General features: G+C 56.7%; 1 protein-coding gene across 7 annotated transcripts in view; it reads left to right on the top strand.

Moving 5' to 3' along the window:
• Nucleotides 1-1,661: 1,661 nt before the first annotated feature.
• The window catches only part of AGO2 (argonaute RISC catalytic component 2), a 381,544-nt gene continuing 356,287 nt past the window's right edge, over nucleotides 1,662-26,918 (top strand). For 3 of the 7 annotated variants that reach the window (XR_004959851.1, XR_004959852.1, XM_036263904.1), the window contains exons 1-3: nucleotides 1,662-1,782; nucleotides 15,612-15,698; nucleotides 17,682-18,306. Coding sequence is in view for 4 of the 7 variants with exons in the window: in XM_036263904.1 (XP_036119797.1) it covers nucleotides 18,063-18,306 (244 nt within the window). In the remaining 3 variants the exon portion in view is untranslated. The remainder of the gene's footprint in view (nucleotides 1,783-15,611; nucleotides 15,699-17,681; nucleotides 18,307-26,918) is intronic. The other 4 variants (XR_004959850.1, XM_036263898.1, XM_036263897.1 and 1 more) reach the window with 2 other exon arrangements.

The following is a 26,918-nucleotide window of genomic DNA, read 5'->3' as shown; positions in this document are numbered from 1 at the left end:
GCCTGGAGGCTTTGCACCTGGGTAGCTGGGCTGGCTGGCTGTAGTCCCTCTGGTGCCCTGGCTTGGTGGCCCCTGGGACCACCCTAAAGTGGAGGCTAAGTTGGAGCTGATGCTGACGCCTGGAGTTTCTGGAGAAGTTGGCATTCTAGGCTCCAGTTTTGAGCTTTCTCATTTGTCCTCCCACCTGCCCCAGCTCTGGGCTGGAAGCTGTGGCTGGGCTGGGTGGGAGGGGTCTTCCTGGACGCTGGATGTGGCCTGCTTGGAGGCTCTGCACCAGCTCGGGGGTCATTTGGCGCTGAGGTTGTAGGGTACAGCGGTGAGGCTTATAGCAAGTGGTGGATACAGCAAACAGAGAGCAGATGCTCTGGGATGGTCAGGCTGGTTTATGGAGGCTCTCTGCACCTGTGAACTTGGCTAGAAACACTTGCTGGCCACTTGGGACGGGGCCTGGGTGAAGGCCAGTTGGCAGGTCTGGGTGTCCTGCCGGACCCACCCGCTGGACTGGACGGGAGGCTTGCTGAAGTCTCGCAGACCCTCCTCTGCCACCTCTGACTCCAGCCTCACCCAGCTGGTCCCGCTCGCAGCTGAGAAGCAGCCTTGGGGGGTCAGGAGGAAAGGAAACCAGCTCAGGCCCCAAACCTGTGGCCACTTGTCCTGGCACCAGGGGAACCCTGCAGACTGGTGCGACGTTGTCCAAATCTCAGAGGCTGCCTCCACGGGAAGGCAGCTAACTTCTTGGAGGTTGTCTGCCGTTTGTAGCCATGGCCTTGGACGATGAGTGGGACACGCTTGCTGTTTTGGAGGAGGAGGGAGCCATAGCAGGAGGGGTTGAGCTGAGCACAGCGTCACCTCTCGTCCTAGCTGTCCTCGTGCTGGGGACAGAGTGGCAAGTGGAGGAGTGAGCGACTGGTTCAGGAAGCCGCTGCCAGTGGGGCAGGCGTCCAGGTGGAGGCAGGACATCCTGGAGAGGAGGGGCCCACAGGCCAAGGGACCAGTGTCATCGGTCATGGTGCACAATACAGGATGGCTGCTTTGTGTATGGCGCTTTCCTCCCCAGTCAGGACAAGGACACCTGAAGGGCAGGAGGAGCTGATGTCAAGGTCACCCTGCTCATTGTCACTCTCGCCAGAAGCCTCTGGCCTCCTGGCCTGCTTCCCCTGTGAGGTTTGGGTGGGGCAGGCCCATCTCTGAGCTCCTCCCAGCCTCTACAGTGGTCCCATGTCCAGAGGAGGCTCCTGCCTGGTCTTACATTTGCTCCAGGTGTCTTGAAGCTCCTGGCTAACCCAGGTCAAGTCTGTGCTCCTGCCCCCTGCTTGTACTGGTGGCCCCTTCCCAGCCTCCCCACCCTGGGTTTGCAGCACAGTACTCCCACCCCAGGCTGGCCGAATCTGCTGTGCTCTCCACGGTGGGTGTCCCCATGAAAGGGCAGGGCAGGCCGTGCCATCCCCCTCACCAGGAAGTGCCTTTCACGGTGGGTGAGCCAGCTGCCCTGTGCTGCCTGGAGTCTGGGCGCAGCTGCCTCCTCTTCCTCTGGCTCAGCTTTCTCCAGCATTGCCTGTGCCGAGCGGTGTCCTTCTAACCCTTCTACCTGCCCCGTTCTAGGTGCCTGGTAGGGGCTGTCCTGGACCCCGGCGCTACGTGTCCATGCGGCCTGCTCGTCGGTGCGCCTGTGCACCTAGCTGACACCAGCCCTCCCAGGCAGTGTCCCAGTGGCAGGGTGTGGAGGCTGTCCCGGCTTGAACGGGCCCTGCACAGCGACATAGCAGGCCACACTCACTTCAGGTAACTGAGTGGAAATCCTTAGTAACCTAAATATCTGTATTTCAAAGAAAAGAAAAGAAAATTCTTCCTGGTAGTGGCAACTTGGGGTAAAGAGCCTCATAAAACCAATGATATTGCCACTGCTAGATGTCCTTCTGGGCCAGCCACACAGCGCGAGGACTGCTCAGTGCCTCGGTCCTCGGTGTGAGGCTGCTTCGGCTTCCCCGCCCTTGCTCTGAGGGCTGGGCCCTGGACCACGTGCCCCGGTGCAGTTGAACAAAGCACTTGGTTCACACGGGACATTTTCGTGTCTTACGGAATGTCATCGGCGTGGCCTCCTCACTCCAGCTGAGGACTCTGCTGGCAGCATCCCCTTCTTGAGGACCTGCTGCCTTTTGTCGCCCTGGTGATCACCTGTGTCACTAGTCCTCAGGACAGTCTTGTAGGTGTCCCCAAGCACAGATGGGAGCTGAAGGGCAGTATGGAGCCACACTGTCATAAGAGACGGTCTGTGACGCGCGCTTGGCCATCATCTCTCCGCACCGTTCTCTGCGGTGCGGTCAGGAAGCTCCACTTGTTTCGGGTGCAGTGTGGGGACGAGAAAGCTCAGCACCGCTGTTTCAGAAGGCCCGTGGGGGAGCGGACGAGCAGGGCATGGCAGGCGGGGGCAGGAGAGAGGTCCTTGGACCTGGTCTTGCAGGACCCTGGCTGAGCCTGGCTCTGCAGCCCACCCCCAGTGACCCTGGTGGATGTTCTTGGCCTCACTGAGCCGGTCACTTGCCAGGAAAGCCCTTCATGTCACCGGTGGCAGGCCTGGCTTTGTCCTGAGTCGCTCCCGGCTCCTGTGGAGGTAAAGCCATGGTGTTTGAATGTGAAGGGATCTCCCAGGTGACTAAGGGTAAGTGACACCTAGAGTTTGTGGTGAGAACTGGCAGCACAGACCCACCTGCCGCACGCCCACCCAGCCTGGTGGTTTGTGGGGTGGCTGCTGATGGCAGGTCCCTGTGGTGTTGGGGGTTGGCCCACACTTTGCTCATTGTTTGCATTTGGTCACCCAGGCTACTTGACTGTCTTCCAAGAAATTGAGCTCAAATGAAATTTAAGCTATAATGTTCCTTGTTCTTTTTCATCTCTACAGTTATCTTAAGATCTCTCCTTCTCTCCTTTTAACTATCTCCACTTTGCAGTGCTGTCTGTCCCCGGGGACAGTTGCTGCAGCCCCGCCGTCTCTGCTGGGCGCAGGGGTGGGCCCAGGGGGGATGCAGGGGTGGGCCCGGGAGGGTGCAAGGGGGGCGCAGGGCGAGCTCGGGGGGGGGCGCGGGGGGGGTGCAGGGCGAGCTCAGGGAGCGGGGGGGGCGCGGGGTGAGCTCAGGGAGCAGGGGGGGCGCAGGGCGAGCTCAGGGCGCAGCTGCGCTGGCCCGGCCGGCTCTTCTCCTTTTCTTTGTGAAACTACTACTTTGGCAGCTTTCACTTCTCCGGGAGGCAAGTCCCAAGCTAATATTTATCCTGTAAAGTATCTTAAAAATGCTGGAGGGGGAGTGTTTGCAGAGAACTTGATCAATCTCTGAAAGAGAGTTATTGTTACATTGATAAACTGAGGCACTGTTTACAATAGGCAGATTGTGTTTGAACTTGCAACCTTTAATTCAACAGTTAGTTTTTGTTAACAGATAGACTTGTTTCGCTTTTCTTGTAAGAGGGTTTATCTCTGTGGTATTTGTTTGTTCCTGGCAGGCACTGGGCAGGAGCGGGGGGGGGGGGGAGCTGGTGCGCTGGTCCCGGGAAACTTTCAGGTCCTGGTCCTTCTGCCTGGCCGGAGATTCAGGGGTGTGACTTTGCACTCAGAGCCCTGCCGTTTTATGGATTGTCCCCTGACCACTGGAGACACCTCCGTCCAGAGGGAACACTGGCCTCAGCGTGAAAGAACTGGGCCGGGAGTGCGAACGGGGGTGGGTGTGGCCTTGTGCACGTGTGCGCGGGAGGTTTCAGGTGTAAGGGAGACAGCACCGAGCACACTTACACCTAACACTCTGCAGGCCGCTCCTGGGCTGTTACTTCTCGGTCAAAGAAACCACTCTCTGCGTCTCATCCACCTGTGTCCTGTCCCTGGCAGCCCTCCTTGCAGACAGGCGGTATGGAAATGCTGTCTGCTGGTGTGCCCCCGTGTTCCTTAGCCCCAGCCGGTGCTGGCGCGCCGTGGAGCAGTGCCCGCCGTGTCCGGAGACTGGGTCCCTGCAGAATGTATGTGGGGACAGTCACAGCGATGGGGACCGGGCACTTCACCAGGGGCTGGGAGAGCCCAGATAAGGTGTTAGGCCTGGTGGGGGCCAGAGGGGCCAGGTGAACTGCCCTGGAGGTGTAAAGTATGCTAGGCCCTCATCAAACAGGCCAGAGGGGCCCCCGCCTGAGCACAGGCACCCAGCAAGGCCCGGGCCCAGCTCTCATGCTGTGAAGTTGTGTGTGTTCTGTGAGACCTGGAAGCCCTTGGTCAGGCCTCGTAGTTCCTCCTGGGTCAGCTGACTCGCTCTGCCCTGCTGACTTGCTGCTCCTCGTGCCTCTGCCTGTCTTCTTGTCTCTGTCCATCTGTCTCCTTCCCTCCTGACTCATTCCCGGGGCTGAGTGTATGGTCAGCAATCTGTGCTGCTGGTGGCCGCTGGTGGCCACAGTCACGTGTCCCCACACTGCACACAGGTTTCATCCCTGTCCATGCTCCAGTGTCCCTGTGGGTTTCACAATCGTGTTTAAAGATTATTGGTTGGCTGAATCGTCTTGGGTACACTGGGTTCCTACAGGGGAAGAACCCCCACTTTCTTACGATCATAACCTTCCAGGTCATTTCCTAGATATGCCCATCATACTACATTTACTTACGTACATTGCGGTAAGATATGCCTGACAAAGACGACCACTTGGAAAGGACTCATATGGCGGTGTCAACGGCACATTCCCGTCCATGTGCAGCCGTCACCACCAGCATCTCACGATTTCTCATCTTCCGCAGCGGAAGCTGTTCCCTACCTTTATTGGACATGCAGCAGACTGGTTTGTACTGTGCGTTCATGTACTTAACACCTGTTGCCCAGACGCCGTCTGGTATCGGGACTGTGGGAGTGTAAGCCCCGCTCCCTGTGTAGGGTCCACCCCAGGAGATGCAGAGGTGAGTCCAGGGCGGAGTGTTACTGACTCTTGGGTGGGGAGTGTGGTGACTGGATGACCCTTCGTTTCCAGTAGAAGGAAAATGTAACCTCTTTTAAGCCCCTTTCATTTTAGCACATTCAGGTCCTACTGCCATGTTGAGCTGACCAAAACAGACGTGTATTTATGAGTTTGAGGACTGCACTGTGGCAGAGTGGCTTGGGTTCAGTGATCTTCCTGGGTTTTGAGTCCTCTGCTTCACTTTTGTGAATGTTTGTCCAGCTTGGTGGCAGGGTGCTGCTCTTCGGGGAGTCAGGTGTCATTCTTGGGCTTCTGGCCTTACCTGTGGCCTTCTGGCCATGTTCACATCAGACATTGTTTGACCTGCCCAGTAGTTTGCTGGACTCTCGAATGTTGAAGAGAGGACCTGTGCCACATCAGGCTGGCTGAGTATGGCTCCGCCCCATCCGTGATGGGTGTCCTTTTGTAGAAGGTGGCATGTGTACGTACCTTGCTTGGAACTGGCTGGCCCTTCCAGTGCTCACTGGGGTTGCAGGTGCCAGGAATTCTGGGCCTTCTTTGTGCGCTGGCCCTTTTTCCTGGCATTGACTGGGGCAACATGCTTCTACCGACTCACAGCACGTTTCTACCGGCTCGCGGCACGCTTCTGCCGGCTCGCGGCACGCTTCTGCCGGCTCACGGCACGCTTCTACTGGTTCACAGCCACGGGCTGCGGGCAGCATTCTTCTCTTGGCTCAGAGATGGCAACCTGAGACTGGTGGGCAGTGCTTAGGCCTGGAGACGTCAGCACCCACAAGTTAATGAGTTGGGAAGGTGCCTGTTGCTTGGTGTTTTCAGCTAAGAAACCCAAATGAGGCCTTTGGCCTTGGGAGTTAGTGCTGCCTGAGCCGCAGGCAGGGGTGGGTGCCATCCTTCAGCAGGACGAGAAGCAGAGCTTCTTAATTCCAACATCTGGACCTTGGTGCAGGTCTTCTATCTTGTTTCTTGGCCTGGAGGAAAGAGGAGAGAGTGGTTGACTCCTTTTTCCTTGATGGGCACTGTGCCTGGCAGTTGAGGCTGACCATGCATTAGCCTGCCTGCAGTGCATTGTGGGAGAATCCAGGATGGACAAAGCAGGTGGGGTTGCGGCTGGGGGTGGTGCTTGACATCGGTCCAGTGGAAGAAGGGTAAATAGAGCGAGGTCTGAGCTACGTGGTGATGGGCTGTGGGGTGGAAAGTCCCGTTGCTGCGGCTGAGACCTGCAGTAGATGCCGAAGGAAGCACTGTGCCGGGCGCACCATGGAGTACAGTCTCTGCACCAACACACGAGGGTCACGGACAGTTCCTGGCTGGTCAGTGCTGTCAGGTTGGGCAGGCTTCCGGGGTGGTTCTTGGTAACCACCTTCGAGTCTGTACCAACTAAGTGGACCTGCCAGTAGCTCAATGAGTCCATAGGTGGCTTTCAGACCTGCTGCCCCCACCCCCCCGTGGCTGCTTGGCATGGCAGCTTCTGTTGGCACTGTCCAGGCCGTCCGAGGGTCAACACTGAAGTACTCCTGAGTGTCTGACCACATAGCGAGATCTTGTGAGGTTTGGCTAGGCCAACCAGAAAATTATTTTTAAAGATAGTTTACTGTTTTTATGAAAAATAAATGTTACGTCTTATAGGAGCAGAAAAAGTATTATAGTGAATCACCCAAAGCGATCACCTTTTTCTCTGCATTCACACTTTAAAAAGAACTTAATGTGATCGCGTGTGCTTGGTTTATGACCTGTTTTTTGCGCTTACTGTTAGGGATATTTCCATATCCACCAATAGTCACGCAGCGTGGTTTTGTGTGTGGCTGTGCCAGACTTTACTTAACATCTTTTTAGGACATTCAGGTTTGTTCGTGGTGGTTCCCAGAAGTCATTTCACTAACACTAAGCATCCCTGTGTCTCATCTACGGTTTCTGGCTCACTACTCCCAAACACTTGGCATTTTTCAGGTGTGGAGAGTGATAAAGGTATCTTTTGTTAGGTTAATGATGTGACTTTTGGAAAGCACCCAATGGTGGGGACTGGTTGCCAGGAAATCCAACCATGTGATTAGGGGGTTGGAACTTTGTCTCCCACCCCCACCTCCACAGTGGGGAGAGGGGCTGGAGGTGGAGTTCAGGTGCCAGTGGCCAAGTGGTCAATCAGGACTAGTAATGTGCTCCCTCCGTAAAGACCCAGAGGACAGCTCCTTGGTCCCTGGAACCAGACCACCTCCACGTGCCAGGCCCCAAGCTGCAGGAAGACAGAGACTCTTTTGTTAGGGGCCTCGCTGTAGGTATCTTTTCATCTGGCTGTTGATTCGCATCCTTTAATATCCTTTGGAATAAATCAGTAATCTATTGAGTAAATGGGTTTGCTTGAGTTCTGTGAGCCTTTCTCGCAAATTATTTGAACCCAAGGAGGGGGTCCTGGGCCCTTCTCTCTAACTTAGAGCCAGGTGGTCAGAAGGACGGGTAACCGGGGCTCTGGACTGGCGTTGGCGTGGAGGGCAGTCTCGCGGGGCTGAGCCCTTGATGTGTGCAATCTGAGTCTGTCTCTGGGCAGATCGTGTCAGAACGGAGCTGAATCTCTAGACGCCCTGCTGCTGTCAGAACTGCTCGCGTGTGGGGAAGCTTCCGCCTTCACGTGTGGCCTTGGGTGCGGGACCCCTTTGGAAAAGGGCATGCGCATTTTAGTCTTTTGATGCATTTTGAAAGGTCTGCGGTTTTTTTGTTTTTGTTTTTTTTTAATCTTTATTGTTGAATGTATTACAGATGTTCCTCGTTTTTCCCCCCAATGACCCTCTCCTCCCCACTCCCGCCTCCCTCCCGCCTTTTCCCACACTATTGTCTGTGTCCTTTGGTTATGCATATAAATTCTTTGGTTTATTTCTTCCCACCCCCCTACCCCTTTTCCGTTGAGGTTTGTCAGTCTAGCAACCAATTTGTACTTCTTAATCCCTTCACCTTTTTCACCCATTCCCCCAACCCCCTCCCATCTGGCAACCAACAAAATGTTCTCTGTGTCTATGAGAATGTTTCTGTTCTGCCTGTTCATTTTGTTTGTAGATTCAATTGTCGATAGATAGGTAGTTTATTGCCATTTTGTTTGTTCATATATTTTACATTTTTCTTCAAAAAGACCCTTCAACATTTCATATAATAACGGTTTGGTGGTGATGAACTCCTTTAGCTTTTTCTTGTCTGGGAAACTCTTTATATGGCCATCAATTCTAAATGACAGCTTTGCAGGATGGAGTAATCTTGGTTGTAGGTTCTTGCTTTTCATCACTCTGAATATTTCTTGCCACTCCCTTCCGGCCTGCAGTGTTTTTTTTCAGAAATCAGCTGACAGTCTTATGGGAATGCCCTTGTAGGTAACTAACTGCTTTTCTCTTGCTGCTTTTAAGATTCTCTCTTTGTCTTGAACCTTTGCATTTTGATGATGATGTGTCTTGGTGTGGGCCTCTTGGGGTTCATCTTATTTGGGACTCTCTGTGCTTCCTGGACTTGTATGTCTGTTTCCTTCACCAAGTTAGGAAAGTTTCCTGCCATTATTGTTTCAAATAGGTTTTCGATTTCTTGTTCTCCCTCTTCTCCTTCGGGCACCCCCAAGATGCGAATGTTGGCATGCTTGAAGTTGTCCCAGAGGCTCCTTACACTATCCTCATTTTCTTGGATTCTTTTTTCTTTTTGCTGTTCTGATTGGGCGTTTTTTGCTTCCTTATATTCCAAATCGATGGTTTGCTTCTTGGATTTACGTACTCTACTATTGAATCTGTGTAAATTATTCTTTATTTCAGTTAATGCCTCCTTCATTTCTGACTGGTCCTTTTTGATGCTCTTGAGGCCCTCACTAAGTTCGCTGAGGTTCTCACTAAGTTCATTGAGCATCCTTATAAGCAGTGATTTGAACTCAGCATCTGTTAGGTTGCTTATCTCCATTTCGCTTAGTTCTTTTCCTGGGGTTTTGTTCTGTTCTTTCATTTGGGACCTGTTTCTTTGTCGCCTCATTTTGGCTGCCTCCCTGTGTTTGTTTCTGTGTATTACTTTTTTTTTTTTTTTTTTTTTGCTTTTGTTTTTGGTATGTGCCCCTAGTGGGAACCGAACCTGGGACTCTCTGGTCCTCAGGCCAATGCTCCAACCACTGAGCCAAACCGGCCAGGGCTCTGTGTATTACTTAAAGAGCAGTATGGGGCTAGCTGAGACCAGATGCTGCTTGTTTGAAAGAATTTAGGGAAACCTGAAGCAGGATCCAAGACAGGCCAATTCTATGGTTAAGCAACTGGCAACAGCTTGGGTGGACCTGAAAGTTGGGTGGGGCGGGTCCTCAGGCAGTCACCAGGGCGGGGCTACCAGTGTGAGCCAGGTTGCTGGAGTCCCAGATATGGCTTCTGTCTGCCGCCCCAGCGAAGGGCTCACCAAAGGAACAAAGGCTTCTGACAGCACTTTTGTCCCGAAGAAAGTCCAGCCCTCGCTCCAGTGCCAAACAGCTCAGTTCTTCCCTGTATGTCTCTGGGGCCCCTCGAGCTGCCTCCCCTCCCAGCGTAGAGGGAGTGAGTCCAATAAATCCGTGCGCGGGCCCTTTAAGAGGAGCTGCCTGGGGTCCTGCAGCCTCAGCCTCCCTGAGCTTCAGTTCCCGCTGGCTTTACAGCCAAAAGTGATGGGGACTCTCTTCCTGGCACCGGAACCCTGAGCGGGGCACCTGGTGTGGGACGGGGACCCCTCAGTCCTCAGGGAGGACCTTCCCAGCCCAGGCGTCCTCCTGATTTTTATCCGCCACACGTGGGTGTGGGACCAGCCCATCCGCCCCCGCCCCTCCTACCAGTCTCCTGTGGCTGCTGCTTTAATTCCACAGTTGTAGGACTGCCATTCAGCTGGATGTCAGCTGGTTCTGAACGATGGTTGTTCTGTAGTTTAGCTGTAACTTTGATGTGGTTGTGGGAGGACGGACACTGCGTTTACCTACCCACCATCCTGACCGGAAGTCTCGAAAGGTCTGCGGTTTTCAAGGAGGTATTTTATTTTTTTAATCCTCACCTGAGGATATTTTTTTATTTACCTTCAGATAGAGTGGGAAAGAGGGAGAGAGGAGCATTGATGTGAGAGAGACACATCGACTGGTCGCCTCCCACACGACCCTGACCAGGGCCCGGGACGAACCACAACCAAGGTAGTACGTACCCTTGACCGGAATCAAACTTGAGACTCATTGGTCCACAGGTCGATGCTCTAACCGCTGAGCCACACCGGCCAGGGCTAAGAAGTCATTTTTTTTTTTTGGTATGTGCCCCTAGCTGGAACCGAACCTGGGACTCTAGTCTGCAGGCCGACGCTCCAACTGCTGAGCTAAACCGGCCAGGGCTAAGATGTCATTTTGACAGCACTCGGACTGCCAGCCTTCACCCTAGAGGTGGCAGTGTAGACGGAGCACATCGGCCGGCAGTAACCCCACAAAAGCCCCTTCAGAATAGTGGGCTCCTCTGGCAGTGGGGGAGGAGGTCATTTCGCTACCAGGCTGGGCTTCTTCGTCGCGGAAAACCAGGCCCTGCCGGTCGAGGTTACTTGGCTCTGTGGAGGCAGAGGAAGACGCTGTGGGTTTATCGTCTCATTTATACAGTCAGGGAGGCGGAGCAGGCTCGTCCCTCCTTCCTTCTGGAAGGGCTGCCCTCCCCTGCTCCTAGGCACTGACCTGAACGGAGACAGGGTTGGGGAAGGGAGGAGGGCCATGAGACAGGACGGGTCTGAGCGACTGGGAGTGTCACGAGATGCTGAGGTGTGCGGCCCTAAGGTCAGTTTTCCGGCTCAGCAAGGCCGTGCTGTCTTGTGAACGGTGCAGACCTGCCTCATCCCGCCTCTGGGCCGCTGGTGTGCAGGGAGGTCAGTGAGGGGCGGTCTTGTTGTTTCATGGTCCTTGAAAGGAGGAAAACCCAGCTGGTGTGGCTCAGTGGTTGAGCGTCGATCATACACCCAGAGGTCACCAGTGTGATTCCCGGTCAGGGCACGTGCCCAGGTTGTGGGCCCGATCCCCAGCGTGGGGCGTGCGGGAGAAGGCCAGTCGATGTCCTCTCATCGCTGTTTCCATCTCTCTCACCCTCCCTCTCCCTTCCTGTCTCTCTAAAATCAATAAAAAAAAAATGTTTTAAAAAAAGGTAAGAATAAATTTAACCCCAGGCCAAAGCCAGATGCAAGTTCTCTTCATCCATCAAAAATTTACCTTTTTAAAACACCAGTTTTGATTGTGGCAGTTTTCAAGTGTGTTCCATACTTCCCCGCTTTGAAAACACTGACACACGTTTACCTGACACGTGGACCATAATTCAGATAATTCATGTCGTCAGCCCGTGGCTTCCAGTTTCACTTCGTGTCCTTCTTGCCGAGAGTCTGGAACCTGCTTTGATTTGATTTGATGTGAAAATACCGTCAGGAGGCTTCATTGCATCTTGGCAGCCTTTAGTGGTATTCCTTAATTACGCCCTGTCTTTGAGGTCAGGTCTTGATTATATGTATGTAACGTGAGGAATTTTTATATTTTAATATCATTTGGTGGCTTTAAGTGTCCTTGGGCAGCTTGCAACCTGCCTCCTGTCCACGTCACGAGTGACGGAGACCGAGTTTATTGGTAGCTGGCCTGAGGCCTAGATGGAGTAGTTAGACGTCTGGAGCTACAGCAGTCGGTCCGGAACCGCTGCAGTGGTGGCTCCTTGGCATTTCGGGCTGGCCCGCCGCTCAGTCCCCGCTGGCCGGGGTTCCAGGAGCTGCGCAGCGTGAAGGCTGCTTGTTGCCATGGCAGCCAAAGCTTCATTCTCACTCAAGTGGCTTCAACTAGCAGTCGGGGCTAGAAACATTGAAGAGGAGTAGAGAAACCCGTTCTTTTTTTGGTTTTCACATTTTTATTGGGGGCCGCAGGGAAGGGGACGTCTCCTGTCAGTGGAGGTGTTCACAGTTTCTTCCGCCACTCTGTGCTTTGGCCCTGGGGGTCCTGGGGGTCCTGGGGGTGGCCGGGCACGTCGGGCACATTCCCATCATCTCAGAAGGGCGCTGGGTGGCCAATCACGGCAACGTACGTGGTGTGGGGCTGAGGGCAGCAGAAGCACAGCGAGGCCCCTTGGTGAAGGAGGCCTCCGGCCCTCGGCCCAGGCGTCCTGGAGCAGGGCGGCCAGTCTCCTGGCCTTCTTGGTCCCAGAGGCAGCAGCACGGAGCTCCCTGGGATTGTGGTCCCCGCACCCGAGGCTCTGCTGTCCAGACCCGTTGATTTTTTTTTTTTTTTATCCTCACCCGAGGATATTTTTCCATTTTTTGTACAGATAGAGTGGGAGAGAGAGGAAGGGAGAGAGAGAGAGAGAGGAAGGGAGAGAGAGAGAGAGAAAAACATCGACGTGAAGGGACACATCGAGTGGCTGCCACCCGCACGACCAACCAAGGCCGGGGACAAACTGCAACCGAGGTACGTGCCCTTAGCGGGAACCGAACCCGGGTCTCTCCGGACCGTAGGCCGACGCTCTAACCGCTGAGCCAAACCGGCCAGGGCCAGACCCGTTGATCTTTAATTAAAAAACAAAACACCCTCCTACTCAGCCAGTGGTACAGACCAAGGAGCCACCGCCTGAAGCACAGGTAGAAAGAGGCATGAGTGCCCTTCCCGTGCTCTGCAGAAGGGGAGTGCGGCAGTGTTTCCTTGGGCCAGTCTGTGTTTCTGTGTCGTTTCCCCCCAAACGAGCTTCCGATTGATCGGGAAGCACATCTCCGTCAAACTGGATCAAATACTAGTTGCCAAACTGGTCAGGGCTTAGGCCCTGTTTTATACTTTTGGTCCAGAAGCTGGTTGTCTTGGTTACGTGCTGCTGCGTGTCTGTGCCCTGCCTGGCTTCTATGTCGTGCACAGTTAGTTGTCTTTGCTGGAGGTATCTGGAGAGAGTGTGTGGAGAGGTTGGTACCAGCAAGTGTTAGACAGACTTAATAGTTAATATCCTTACTAGTGAACAGTTGATGCCATTTTAGAAACCTGTGGGGGCTGATTGAAGTGGTGGGTGTGCAGAACCGACAGCTGCTGCCGCGCACCTGCACCGTGAGCACGGGCCTCGCATCCCCGTGCCGGGCTCTGACCATCCTCAGGGGTGTTGTCCCCACAACACTGGTGTGCACTGTGACTTTCAGGCAGAGTCTCGGACTGGGCCTGACCTGTGGGTGCCTGGCAAGTGGCTCTGCGTCCACCTGTGGATGACTTTCCGTGTCCAGCCAGCTTCTCCACATAGCAAATTGTAGGAAGTCACGTGTTTTGGCATCACCCTTAAATTAGAACCAGGACAATAGAGGAAGTTGTTGATTGGAACAATTGTGGTTTCACTTGTCTAAGTGCATCTGCACATCACAAGCACGTTGCTGTGGCCCAGCGCTCGACAGGCGGGAGGTGCCTGTGCTGGGGAGCCCGTCCTCGGGGAGCCCGTCCTCGGGGTTCCCTGGCCCTGAGCGGAGCGCCCTGGGCAGAGCAGCCTTGGGACGGCCGGATCCAGAGTCGCCTGCCTTGGGGAAGGGCAGGCTGCTCTCCGAGGCGCCTGCTGTGCTGTTCTGCCCCCGCCTGGGCATCAGGGGCACTGCAGGGGAGAGCATTGCAGTGCTCCAGGCGACAGTTGTCTCCTTGCAAGTCGCCAGAGGAGATCTCTGCGTGGACAGCATTCTCAGAACAGTCATCCTAGTCATGGTCCCCGACTGTCCCGTCAGCACGGCGACAGCTGGCACCAGGCACCTGCTAATGGGAGAGCAGCCCTGCGGTCCCACCCGTGCGGCTCCTTCCTTTCTTCCTAGAGCTGCTCTCCTCCCTCCCACGTGTCCCGGGCGAGAAGGCCTTGGGAAGGGGCCTGGGTGCTGTGAATGGAGGGCGGTGACACTCCATCTCCAAGTCCTGTGGCCAGGACAGGGCAGGCAGGTGCCACACGGTCCTTGTTCTGTGCCCCTGAGCAAGTGCCGTGGGACAGGACCCCGAGTCACCAACAGTGAACCTCTGAGTGTAGAACACAATCCTCGGAAGCTGAGTTGGGCACCAGTCATATTTTGGTGATGGTTAATAGAGTTGTTTGCATTCATACAATTAAAGAATTAGGTTATCAAAGAGTTAGATTATTAAATTAAAATAGATCAATAGCCTTAATTGATCTTTTTTTTTTTTTCTTTATTGGTTTTAGAGAGAGAAGAAGGAAGAGGGAGAGATAGAAACATCAATGAGAGAGAACATCGACTGGCCGCCTCCTGCATGCCCCCCACTGGGGATCGGGCCCACAACCTGGGCCTGTGCCCTGACCAGAATCGAACCAATGACCTCTTGGTGCAGGGTCGATGTTCAACCGCTGAGCCACACCGGCAGGGTTTAATTGATCTATTTTAATAGAAGAGACACAGGGGACTTTCCATGGTGTTAGAAGTGTTTGTGTCTTGATACAAAGTTGTGAGAGCTGATTAAATGTACATTTTCACTCCATGTACATTTGATCTGAGGAACCACTTGCTAGCCGTCGTGGTGCGAACCTGCCCGCTGGAGATGCACGGGAGGGAGACTCTCTTCCCCTTTCATCCCTGCAACCACCAGAAAGATCAGCTCTTAGGAAGAAACTCAGGGGACGGGTGCAGCCGTGGGAGTGCTTTGGGGGCTCCTGGGCCACGCCGGGCGCGGAGGGCAGCCCCCTCGGGGTCAGCCTAGGGACGGCGGCCCGCCCTCGGCTGACGTCGCGTTAATGGGATCGCAATAGAAATACAACAGCTGTCCCTCAGCTCGCCCAGCTCTGAAAGCTCCTGTGGCCGCAGCGCACGAATGAGCCTGTGGAAGAAACGGGGAGGGAGGCCGGGCAGCGGCGGAGGGCCCACGGGCGGGCTGCAGGCTCGCACTGTCCCTCCGCGCTGGCGGGGGATGTGGGCGGTGGCACCACAGCAGTGGAACATGGAGCAGACCCAAGTTCGGGTGCAAATTCACATGCGGTGAAGGAGAAACCTCAGAGTGCTGGGGACGGACTTGGAGAGAAGTCACGTGAGACAGCTGTGGGCCCCAGGGAGAGGGTGGCCCAGGACCGAAGGCGTACCCTCGAGACCTCCTCTGGGAACTGACGGCTGCTGGACCGTTGCGCAGTCTGCGTGTAGCCCTGTGGAACTTGGCCTGTGCTTCCCCTGTGTCAGGACGATGGCACCGGCTGTGGGGTGCCACCTATTAGCTGTCCTTCCACGGAGGCTTTTCTGGAAGTGCCAGCTGGGCCAGCCCCCGACCTAGGTCTTTAGGGGCAGCCACTCACTCCTGGGTGGTGATATGACCTTATTTCTAGGTGTCAATACTTCAACTTGGTCTCTAAATGGTTTTGCATCATCCTTGAAATGTCATGAATCCCGGGGCTTCTCAGAGAAGGAGCATGTGGGCACCGTGGCGACGCCTGCTGATGAGCAGCTGGGCGTGACCCTCGGGCCGACCTGAAACGGGCCATCACGTCAGTGCGCGTCTCCGAGGAGGCCCGGGGTCGCGGCAGCTCAGCCTCGCTGGCAGGACTGTTTGGAGGGGGCCTCAGCGCCCTGACGGCCGGGCCTGCTCTCGGCAGTGTGAGGACTGGTGTGGTGTCCCCGTGCCCACTCGAGGGTACTGCGGGGTGAGTTCACAGGGCTGAGCACTTAGTAACTGCTACTGACAGGGTGCTGACAGTTTGTCATTTCCGTCAATGCAGGTGACAGTGACGTTGCCTGGGCTGCTGCATCCGCACTGCTTGACGGAGGAGCCGGCTGTGTTAATGCCTAGACGCCTTGGCTAACAGGTAACCCACCCCGTGCTCATGCCACTGCCTGAGAGCCTCTGGGCGTGCCTCTCTGGGCTTTTTTTGGTACGTGCCCTTAGCGGGAACCGAACCTGGGACTCTCTGGACCGCAGGCCAACGCTCCAACCACTGAGCCAAACCGGCAGGGCTGGGTGTGCCTCTCTTTAAGAGAGCGGGCAGGGTGGGGGCAGCTTCCCGGGCAGACAGCCCGAGTACGTCTCACTGGTTTGCTGGGTTAGCTGGCTGTCCGCATTCATTCATTCTTACAGTGACCCTCCTGTGCTCCTCCGTGTGGCCAGGCAGTGGGGATGTGAGAACAGAGGGGCTGGTTGATGGGGTCTCCCGGGAGCTTCTAATCGGTCTGGGCAGGACGTGCCCCCAAGGACAGCAGCTGTGCGAGCCTTTGGCGGCAAAGGAGGGTGGTTGGCAGTTCTATGGGGAGGGCTGGGCCTTGAGAAGAGACTTGAGGGACTCATGTGGCTCGAGGGGGTGAGAGGTGGGCAGGTGGAGCCTGAGCACGCAGCATGCAGATGGCAGGCGTCCTCCCTGCAGGGGATCCTCCCCTTCCCCACCCCAGATAGAACCAGGACAGGACGAGACCGCGGACTGCGTCCCGCAGTAGACCACAGCCCTGTCTCGACGTGTGTCCCAGCTCCTGGCAGTGACCACATGTGTGGACGGCTCCAGCGGGACCTGTGTGCACATCTAGACATGCAGCCGGCCGGCAGACTGACTCAGCAGGACCGGGTGTGACAGCCCTGCTGACGAGAGGCGGCTCTGACCAGCTGCCGGGGCGCTGCCCAGCCCTGGCTGGGTGGGGGGGGCGACAGATGAGCGGACACTCCAGCCTCGATGTGCATGGCGCGTGGACCGTCCGGCTGCCCGTCTCCCTCCTTTCATCTTGTGTCCCCAAGGCTGAGGTCGGACTGTTTTCAGACACTCGTGGGAAACGCCAGCACTCAAGTGTAGTTACCTGTGCTTCCCTGGCCCGTGGCCAGTCCGCATGTGCCCTCGCCCAGCTCAGTCCTCGGCCCCTGGGCTTTCCAGGCCAAGCAGCCCTGGCTGAGCACCTGGCTGAGTCCTGGGGCCTGTCAGCGATGTCGCTGAGGCCCGTGGCCAGAGCCCAGCCCCTGAACAAGTGCGGGGGGCTCAGTGCCTCAGCGATGCCTGCTCTGCCCGCTTTTGGAAAATAGGCCACCACGAAACGCCACCCCCTGTGGACCTTTCTCCCTTCCCGAAGCCGCCACCCTGCGTCGCGCTCTCCTGGCTTCAGTGAGGCTGGTTCAGTGAAACAAAGCAGTAGTGAAGTTGAGTTTGCAATCTTGGTCTAGTTGATTGAGTCAAAATCAAAGGTTTCCGCATTTTTAAAGAGAACACTTTTCCTACTTAATAACCTTGGAACAGAGTTTGTTTACCCAGACACAGTCGGCACTAGGGCTGGTCATTCTCTGTGTGAGGCGGCCTGTCACTAAGAGTCTGAGCAGCACCCCTGTCCCAACCCACAGGTGCAGCAGACCCCCAGCAAAGCTGTGACTGCCACAGTGTCTCCAGACATCAGTGCATCGTCCTCTGCCCCTCTGCTAGTAGCATTGCGTTTCCTCTGTCAGTCTTCCCCCACCCCCAGCCCCTCTTCCCCTGGTCGCACCATGACATTCACAGGCCGATGCCTCTGTGTGCAGGGTTCCCACACTGCAGTCCCCGGAGCCGGTGACTGTTACTGCGCAGAGGAGGCTGAGCTCCTTCTGTCTGTTCATTTCCTCTGGTCCAGCTTCCCTCGGTCACCCCGTCTTTATCCTCCCCCAGGATTATATTCCATATAAGAAGATGTTTCTATAGAAATTAGAGTTTGTTTTTCTTTTGCACAGATGACTTAGAATAAGCACCAGCGAACTGAGGTGCTCCGAGGTCTGGATCTCCTAGGTGACCATGGCTTGGTACCTGGGGTGGCCCTGCTGACTGCTGGGGTCTTGCCCTCTTTTGCAGATCCGTACTCGCTCGATGGGGAGCACCGGTGGAGCCCCTTCCCGCGTCATCACCCTGCCCCTCTGCAGCCAGAGAAATCACGCCAGCACCTCCTCAGTCAGAACGATGAAGCTGGTGCTAACTGAGTGGTCATTATGGATTTTTAACCCTAACTCACAGTAATCCAACAAGCCATGTGCTTAAAACCCAACCAAATATCATTGTGTTTTGCTGGGAGCCGCATCCGATTGTGAGAAGTTGTGCAAAGAGGAATATAAGTATTACTTGCCGGGGAACGCAACGGAAGCAGAAAGAGAAGACGTCTTAATTTATCCTTAAAGATATATGATAGTGTTATTTATATAGATAGAGTAAGTAAATACATCCATATCTCTGGTGGTGATGAGAATGGCCCCGCAGAACGCCGACGCGGAGTCTGTGCAAGTCCAGGAGCTGCCGGTGCCCCTGCCCGAGCTGCAGAAGCCCCCCAGCACCGACCTCGAGCCGCGCGACGAGACCGTCAGCGAAGGCTCCATCGACCGCATCCCCGTGCGCCTGTGGGTCATGCACGGGGCCGTGATGTTCGGCAGGGAGTTCTGCTACGCCATGGAGACGGCGCTGGTCACACCGATCCTGCTGCAGATCGGTGAGTGCTGCCTGCCCGAGGCCGGAAGTGTGCTTGGGAGCTGGGCCCGATCCTGCCTTCTCTCCCTTCAGCCTACTCTGGCCGCTTCTCCTCCTGTTTGAGACCAAGTTGGGGGAGAAGAACGGTCATCGATGTTGAGGTGGAATCGGGTTTGGGGGTTTGGGCGAGTGCAGTTGGCACTGGTCAGTTCCAGTGGGCCTGTGACCAGCCACTGATAGTTAGGAGGTGCGCCCTGGATGACACCTGGCGGTGGGAGAGGCTGAACGACCTCATTCTGACCCTTTGTCCCCTTCAGCCAGAGTTTATCGGGACTGACACTGGCTGAAGGACGGGTGTTCTCCGCGTCCTGGGGTCCCTGCTGCACTTGGGTCAGCGTCACAGCTGTGCTCAGGCACCGCGTCCCTTGCAGGTTGCATGGGCGAGCACCAGTCCCGTCGTCTAAGGACGTTTAAAGATCGGGACTGTCCCGCCCTGGCCGGTTTGGCTCAGCAGTTAGAACGGCGCCCTGCGGATCAAAGAGTTGTGGGTTCGGTTCTGGTCGAGGGCACGTGCCTCGGCTGTGGTTCGGTCCCTGGTCCCGGTCAGGGTTGTGTGAGAGGCCACCAATCGCTGTGTCTCTCTCATCGATGTTTCTTTCTCTCTCCCACTCTGTCTGAAAGTATATGGGAAAATATCCTCGGGTGAGGATTAAAACAAAAGCCTGTAATTTCCCAACTTAAAAGAGATTTGAGTAAGGGACCAAGTTATTTGAAAGCATAGTTACATTCTAGGATTTCACATGTTCTTGGTAAAATATTTGTAAAATCCACTTATTTGAGTTGTTTTAGGAATGTTCCTTTTTCCAAACATATAAAATGTTTGGTGTCCGAAGCAGAGGGTGAGGTGGACACTCTGCCCCGGTGGCCTCAGCAGTGTGCTCCGCCGCCTCCCACAGAGCCATGGCTTCACCCCCGTCCGCCCCGCACGGTCTGAGGGCCGAGGAGGGGCTGGCTGCCCGGGGACTCCAGACCAGCACCAGCCGTGCGCACGGCTGAGGTGCCAGCCTCTAACGTGTGCCCATGCAGCGGGTGAATGTGGTGTCTCAGAGGAGAGTCAGGTGGGAGGTGGGTCAGTCTTAAAGGAAACGCTGGGAACAGCCTGCCAGCCCCTCCTGGGCTTGTCGCCTGCTGGCAAGGTCTGTTCCCACACGGCCTTTCCCGGGAAGGAGGAGTGTGGGCGCCCTGGCCACACACGCTCATTGTTTTCTTCTTGGTTCCGGAAGTAGCCTCCAGGGAAAGGAAAATCATATAAAGAATAAAGGATGTCTTGCTGCCTCTCGGTCTGACGAGCTGGGTTCGCAGAGAATCCTGGTGCCTCCTGCCTGGTGCAGGTCGAGACTGCCCAGGCGGCCCAGGACGAGCGGGGTGCCGCGGGCTGTTTATGGGGAGCGTCAGAGCGAATCTGTCTGTCAGGATGGGGTGAAGCCTATGTTCATTTTGAGTCTGTCTGTTAAAAAAGGGTCAGACTGCCCTGGCCGGTTTGGTTCAGCGGTTAGAGCGTTGGCCTGCGGTCCGGAGAGACCCGGGTTCGGTTCCCACTAAGGGCATGTACCTCGGTTGCAGTTTGTCCCCCGGCGGGAGGCAGCCACTCGATGTGTCTCTTTCATGTCGATGTTTCTCTCTCTCTCTCTCTCTCTCTCTCTCTCCTTCTCTCTCCCTCCCACTCTGCCTGAACAAAAAATGGAAAAATGTCCTCGGGTGAGGATGATAAAAAAAAAAAAAAAGGGTCAGACTTTTCCATTTTCCACGGGAGCCTAATGAGATCATGGTTCTGGGGACATGATCCAGTGGGACTTGACGTTCACCTCTTCCTCCTGTGGGGACCCTGCCTTGGCGCTGGAGGGTCCGGGCCCTGCGTGCAGCCGCTTCTCCACCGCCTGCAACTGGCGGGGGGCTGGCGAGGCAGGAGCGAGGGGGCCGTGCCCGGCCGGCAGCCTGGCACTCAGTCATCCATACAGCCCTCAGCCTCCTAGCAGTTCAGGGTGACAGCCCAGCCCCCCCAGCAATTCCGAAGCCACCTGCCTCCTTGGGCAACCAACTCCTAGCTGAGTGGTTGAGATCCACAGGGCATGCCCGTGGACACACGTCGGTGGCGAGAGTTCAGAAATAGAGGTGGTTCTGTAACCGGAGTGGAAACACATCCCGGCCGCCCACGTGCGTGTATAGGTGTGTGCGTAAAGGGACTCTCATCCCAACTGAGCACATGGACAGCGGCCCCAGGTGTGCACAGGTGTTGCTAACCAGGTGTGTGGTGAACTCAGTTCCTTTTCTCTGCTGCATCTGATGTGGAGCTTGCCGTCAGGGGGCGAAGCTCGGTGACACGGCTGGAGCCCCCTTGCCTGGGGGTGTCCCTTATTCTAAGACTCCTGCCGTCCAAGCACACCTGCCGTCCTCACTGTGGTGGACATCGAAGAGGGTCGGTGAACCTGTGGCCCCGCCTCTGCAGGGGGCGTCCTCGGTGGGCCTTCCCGCTCGGAAAGGGCCGGCCCAGCTTCCTCTCCTGTGTCCTCTGTGCAGGAGGACTTCCAGGGCACAACTGCCCTGTTTCACCTGGGCACATGGCCACTCTGCTGCCGCAGGTGTCTGGGCCTCATGGTGCAGGCGGCGAGCCCAGAGATGAGGGGTGAGTGCCCCCAGGTTCTCCCAGGGCTGGTGGCAGGGCCGGCGCGGCCTGGACTCTGCTTCTGCTGAGTTGTGAGCAGCCTGGTTTGCAGGGTGCACATGGTGGCTGGAGGAGGAAGCTGGTCGTTTAAGGGATATTGCAGATAATGAGGCGGCCACGTTGGCCTGAAGAATTGAAGGTTCAGACCGGCCAGTTTGACTCAGCGGTTGGAGCACCAGCCTGCAGTCCAGAGAGACCCGGGTTCGGTTCCTGCTAAGGGTGCATGCCTCGGTTGCAATTTGTCCCCAGCCCTGGTTGGGTCGTGCAGGTGGCAGCCACTCGATGTGTCCCTTTCACAATGATGTTTCTTTCTCTCTCTCTCCCTCCCACTCTATCTGAACAAAAAATGGAAAAATGTCCTCGGGTGAGGATTAAAAAGAATTGATGGTTCAGAAAGGCTGGAGGCCTTGTCTTCAAACCCCTAGAAAATGGGCAGGTGACAGAAGTGTGAGCAGTGGCTCTGGGGGCCAGCAGGTGACAGAGGGTCTGGTTGACAAGTGACTTGCAGCTGTTACCCAAGCTGAGGTGATGGCATAGGCAGCCCGCCCCGGGACAGCATGCAGACACTCGGTGTCACTGTGGGCAGAGACGTCCCTGAGAGCCCGACTCTGCCTCTCCCTGGTGCCACCCACTCGGGAGTATAGGAGGACCCTTCCCTGCACAGAGGGCTGTTCCCTTGGCTGAGAACAGGTTGGGATGTTTGAGTTTTAATGGCCAAAATTGGGGGGGGTGTCCCTTAAGTCAGCAGTCTCAAGGAAATGATCCAGACCCAAAAGGACAGACACCGCGTGCGATTCGCACCACGCCAGGTCCGTAGGGAGGTCAGCGTCATGGAGACGGCTCCGGGGGCGGGAGAGCGGTGGCCCTGCAGTGTCGGTGTGGGAGGTGACAGGTTCCGCGCTCACTCAGTGCCGCTGAGCTGCACACTTGAAAATGGCTTCAGTGCCAACTTTTACATCGTGTACATTCCGCCACAATTTTTTTAATGTGGGGAAAAGAGATGGAATGGGCCCTATAGAATGTGCAGCTGCAACTGGATTCCTGCTGCCCAGAGACTGAGGAGACGGAGGGTGGCCATGGCCCTGCCGGAGATGGCAGGCCGCCCGCCCTTGTCCAGCCGGAGAGTGTTCGCAACACGGGCATGCTGTTCTTGCCTGGGAGCCCGGATGTGGGAGCCGCCGGGTCGGGGCCGGGTGTGCCTCGGACACGCAGTCAAACCCACGGCAGAGGACAGCCGTGGTTCAGGCGGGAGTTTGGCGGAATCTCCTGAATTTTGACCAGAGTAACTGAAAACCTCTGGTGCGAGGCTGTTTTGTTTGGCTTGGGAAGTCTGCGTTTCCTCGTGTTTCAGATCATTGTATTTTAGAAACAATGAAATGTCAGCCGTAGTCATTTTCCCCAAGGAATTGGTGCCTGTTCTGTCATCAGACTGAGCTCTGCCTGTGCAGTGCCTGTGCCAGGCCAGCTGCTGGAGGTGAGCTGGGCCTGCAGGGGCTCACGGCTCGGACAGTGATGGGGCCTGGGACCCAGCAGTTGGTTTGATGAGGAATGGGGTTTAGGAGTGAAGGTGCTACTGCAGGGGCCCTGGTCTCGGGGAGCTAGCAGCTCCAGGTTGGGAGGCTGTCAATAGGTGGCATTGAGGGTGTGTGGTACCTTGTGCAGGGTACTCCACCTGGCTGGGGGCGAAGGTTGTGATCCGTGGTCTGCAGAAGCAAGATTAGGAAGCATGGCTAGAATACCAGCCATTGCCCAGTCTGTTGAAGGTGACCATGGGGAATGGTAGGAAAAGGAGAGACAGCTGACCAACTGGGTGCAGAAAGAGGGGAAAGGAATTGGGGGAGGCTGCATTGAGGTGGTGAGAGAGATCTGGCCCCTGATAGGCAGGGGTCAGATAAAAGGAGGCCTTATATGCCACTCGAAGGAGGTGATTTACAGAGAAACCTGGGCCATTCTGCCCTTTTCTAGTGTTGCACATATTAACACTGATGAAGCAGCAATAGTGTTTAGAAGTCTTAATAGCACTATATTGTATTATAGCTGTTTCCAAATTTAACAGGCCATTATAATTTTCCTAAATTATAGTAGTGACAGAACATGAACCATATGCACAGTGGGATTCAAGAAGACAGAAAAAAATGTATCAGTTATACTAATCAGTATGGTATGTGTCCACTAGCAAACTATTTCCCAGGTGATGGTCATTTTGTCATGAAACAGTTTCACACAGAACACGAGCATGTGCAAGTATGAGTGGCGGGCTTGTCTCCGGTGCCGAGCACGTTTAGATGAGGAGTAGGTGCAGGTGCCTCAGGAGCCTCACAGAAAAGAGCTTGGAGAAGCTTCAGCCTGATGTGTTCGATTGGAAGTCACTCGGTAGGACTTCTTCTGCAAGTCTAGAGGGAGGCAGACCACAAGACGGGAAGCTGGGTGGTCAGGCCTGGAGAGGGGCCGCCTGCCGTCGTGGTGGGTGAAACGAGGTGGAGGCAGAAAGTCGCCAGGGCTGCCAAGGGTGAGGAGGGCGGCAAGCTCGGCTGGGGAGGGGCCCAGCTATTGCATCAGCTAAGCCACTCGTCTTACCTTCGTTCCTTCTGGGCCTACACACTTCATGCCGCTGTCCCTGCGGATGGGGCGCTGAGGCGTGCTTTGGCCCAGCAGCAGCTGTGTGCCCCACGCTTCTCTTTCCAGAGCCCCAGAGGCCTGTCTGTGCCCGAGGCTGCTGGTTCTCAGGTCTCAGGTCCTGGCAGGGTAACGAGGCGGGTCCCCACAGTCTCCAGAACACGAACCCCTCCCCCATTTTCCTCACGGTCATCCTGCTAGATGGTGACAGCAAAGCCCGACTTAGCCAGACCAGAACTGCCGCCTTGTAGACGCCGCCACTGCCTGGCGCCCGTCATCGACGCGATGCGCACGCGCTCCTGCATCTGGGCCGGCCCCGTGCGGAGTGCGGCGAGCAGAGGAGGCCCTCGCTGCTGCCTTGCTGTCGGTTGGCTGCTGCGCTCAAGGCTGCTGGCCCAGTGGACTCACAGGCCCTGCTCCTTCTCGCCAGAAACAGCTGGGAACTGCTGGCCCACGCGCAGCCGCAGAAAATCACTGCGCTGACTTCCCTTTCTGTCCACACTCCTTCCTCCTCCGTAGCTCTGGGATTCTCGAACATTCTCTGGAGCTCTGTGGCCCTGCCTCCATCTGGAGGTGTCATCTGCCCCCTCGGCCGCCCTGCTTGGGGGCCCTGGCCCTCGAGGCGGTGGCCACCTGTCCCTGCCGCAGGGCCTGTGCATGTCTGGGGGGCAGGGACTTTTCCATGTGGCTTCCTTAGTGGAGCCACTTTGTGGCAGTTCCTACAGGGTTCAGTGACTTAAATCCCTCCAAGGTCACTGACGGCCTTTGAGCGTTTCCCACAAGAGCCGCGTCTCACGCGGTGGATGTTGTCCCGACACTTGGTCTGAGAACGCGGGCGTGTCTCGAGTGGACGGCTTTGTCTGCCGAAGGAGGAGTGACATCCCTCTCCCGTGGCTGGTCTTTGTTAACCGTTCACAGGCAACTTTCCATCCCCTGCCCCTCCCCCAGAAGTAGTTTATCAAAAACGACCCATGTTGAATGGAAGCCATTGCGCGTGACCAAGCGTGGCTGCCGTCGCCCGTGACCTCACACAGCCCTCGGACAAGCGGTGACACATGAAGCATTTCCTGTGAACGGGGAGCCTTCCTGGTCCCACCATTGTTGTTCAGCTCTTGCCTGGAAGAAAACAGATTGTTTACTACGGGCTGTGTTGTGTGTTCAGAGCCTGGCTGGGAAATGCCGGGGCCGCAGCCTCCCAGCAGCAGCCCAGCGGGCACGGGACTGTTCTCACCGCGCGGGGCATCCGGGCGGGCTCGGTCACAACTCCGGGCGGTCTGGGGGACCTGATAGGAAATGGTTATTTTTCTTGCCAATGTGCTTAAACAAAGAAAGTCGTTGCCCAGTGTCCCTGTGCGGTCCCAGCTCCGGGTGCCTGCAGGGAGCAGTGCCCAGAAGCCTAGTGACCGGGACACCCGCTCAGCTGCAGGCAGCCTCCTCTTTCAGAGGAGCCGGGCGGAGGAGAGAGGCAGGAGCTGCCGTTGGTCCCGTCTGCTCCTCGGGCACCCAGCCTGCCTCGGCCTGCCCTGCCCTGGCTCCCTGCTGAGACCCCCCACAGGAGGCCCTCCCTGGATGTGGGGGGATAGTGCAGAGTGGGTGGGAGGAGGGACCAGGTGGGGTGAGGAGCACCAGTCTGGGTGGTACTCGAGGGGGTGTTGCTCAGGCATCGACGCCCAGCAGCATCTTCAGCACGTGTTCGATGCCCACTGCAGGCCGCGCACAGCGCCAGGGGAGCCTCTGTGCCAACACCCCTGCCCTCAGCGTCTTCAGCCAGCCTGGCAGATGAGAGCCGGCGGTGGCAGGTGGCAGCACGGGGGCTTCCTTGGAGAGGGCAGTGCGGGAGAGCTGTGGGGCTCGGGGCAGGGGCGAGGCCTGCACGGAGGGTCTGCACCGTGGCGGGAGGGGCACCGGCCTGCAGGGCTTGGGCCTCCACTTCCTGCTGCGGCCAGCCCACTGACGGTGGTTTTCCAGGCGAGCCAGCACCCAGCTTCACAAATTTCTGGATGTGTTTCTAAGATTCGGCTTTAAATTGTGTGACTGTTTTCAGAAAGAACTTCCCAGTCTGCTGTGAACCTGGAAGCCGCACCTTGCTGCTGCTGCCGCTGCGGCCAGAGGTGCTCGACCGCCCACAGCGCAGGCTGCCCGCGCCCCACCTGTGCCCACTGCTGCTCCGAAGGCTGCCTGCAGCAGTCGGCACAGGGAGCAGCTCCCTGAGGGGGAGCCGCTGTGGGCCGACAGGCATTTCCCAGCTGTGCCAAGGCGCATGGGTGAATTCAAAAATAGTGTTGCCCCGGAAATGCCGCCCAGAACTTCAGATCCCTGGCGTGTGGGGGGCATGTGTGCTGAGCATGCTCTTAACCTGCTTGGCTGGTCTCCCGTGACCTATGTGCTGCAGGAGCCCGTGGGCCAAGTGTGTGGTCCCAGAAACAAGCACCACTCCCCAAATCCCGTCGTCCCGTCGGCCTCTCGGGTGCCTGAAGTGTGGAGGCAGCGCCGGCTGAAGTGTCGCCAGGCTTTTCCTGGGTGCCTGCTGCACAGGCGTCTGTCCCAGGGCCGTGTCGGGCCTCCGCGTGCCGTGTCCCTCCTGCAGAGAGCAGGGGCCTGTCTCCGGGCCGCCCTCAGTGCAGATGGCTTTCTCCTTGTCACCTTGACAGCCGGCTGGGCCCCGGTGTGTCCTGATGTGCTTGGTCAGCAGGGGGGTGGGGCTGGGGCCCACGACCACCAGGCACTCAGGACAGTGGTCAGGTCTCAGTTACCCCTTGGGCTGCAGAGCCTTATGCCTCATGGATGCTCTCAGGATGTTTGGGTGCGGGAGAGAGCGTGGACAAACCACTCTCCTGCGACCAGGCCCTGACCCCCTCTTTGCTCGGTCACAACAGCAGTAGCAGTGGTGGGCCGTGGCCGAAGCGGGAGGCCAGGACGGAGGAGGGCCGGTGGGCATTGCAGGGAGTGGGCCATGGGCACCTACACACACACGTACGTTGTGACTCTGCAAGGCGCTGTCACCAGCGTTCATTAGTAAAGTCCTAACGTTTAAAAATCCCAACAATTTGTGAGTCTTTCCGTTCTTTCTGGAACTTTGACGGCGCAGTCACTTGCAGAGAACGTGGTGCCCTGCCGGGTGTGGCCTGGCCTGGCGCAGAGCTGCTGTCCGCACGCCTGACAGTGAGAGAAGAGGGACCGGCTGCGTGCGACCCAGAGCGCACCGCGGAGCACACTCGGCGAGCCCGGGCTCCCTGAGGCCCAGCGCCCTGCCGAGGCCTGGCCCTGGAATTCACCCTGCTGCAGCGCTGGGCCGC

Source organism: Molossus molossus, unplaced genomic scaffold (genome assembly GCF_014108415.1).
Source record: "Molossus molossus isolate mMolMol1 unplaced genomic scaffold, mMolMol1.p scaffold_m16_p_16, whole genome shotgun sequence".
NCBI lineage: Eukaryota > Metazoa > Chordata > Mammalia > Chiroptera > Molossidae > Molossus > Molossus molossus.
The sequence above is the reverse complement of the archived record's forward strand: the minus strand, read 5'-3'. Positions and strand labels throughout refer to the sequence as shown.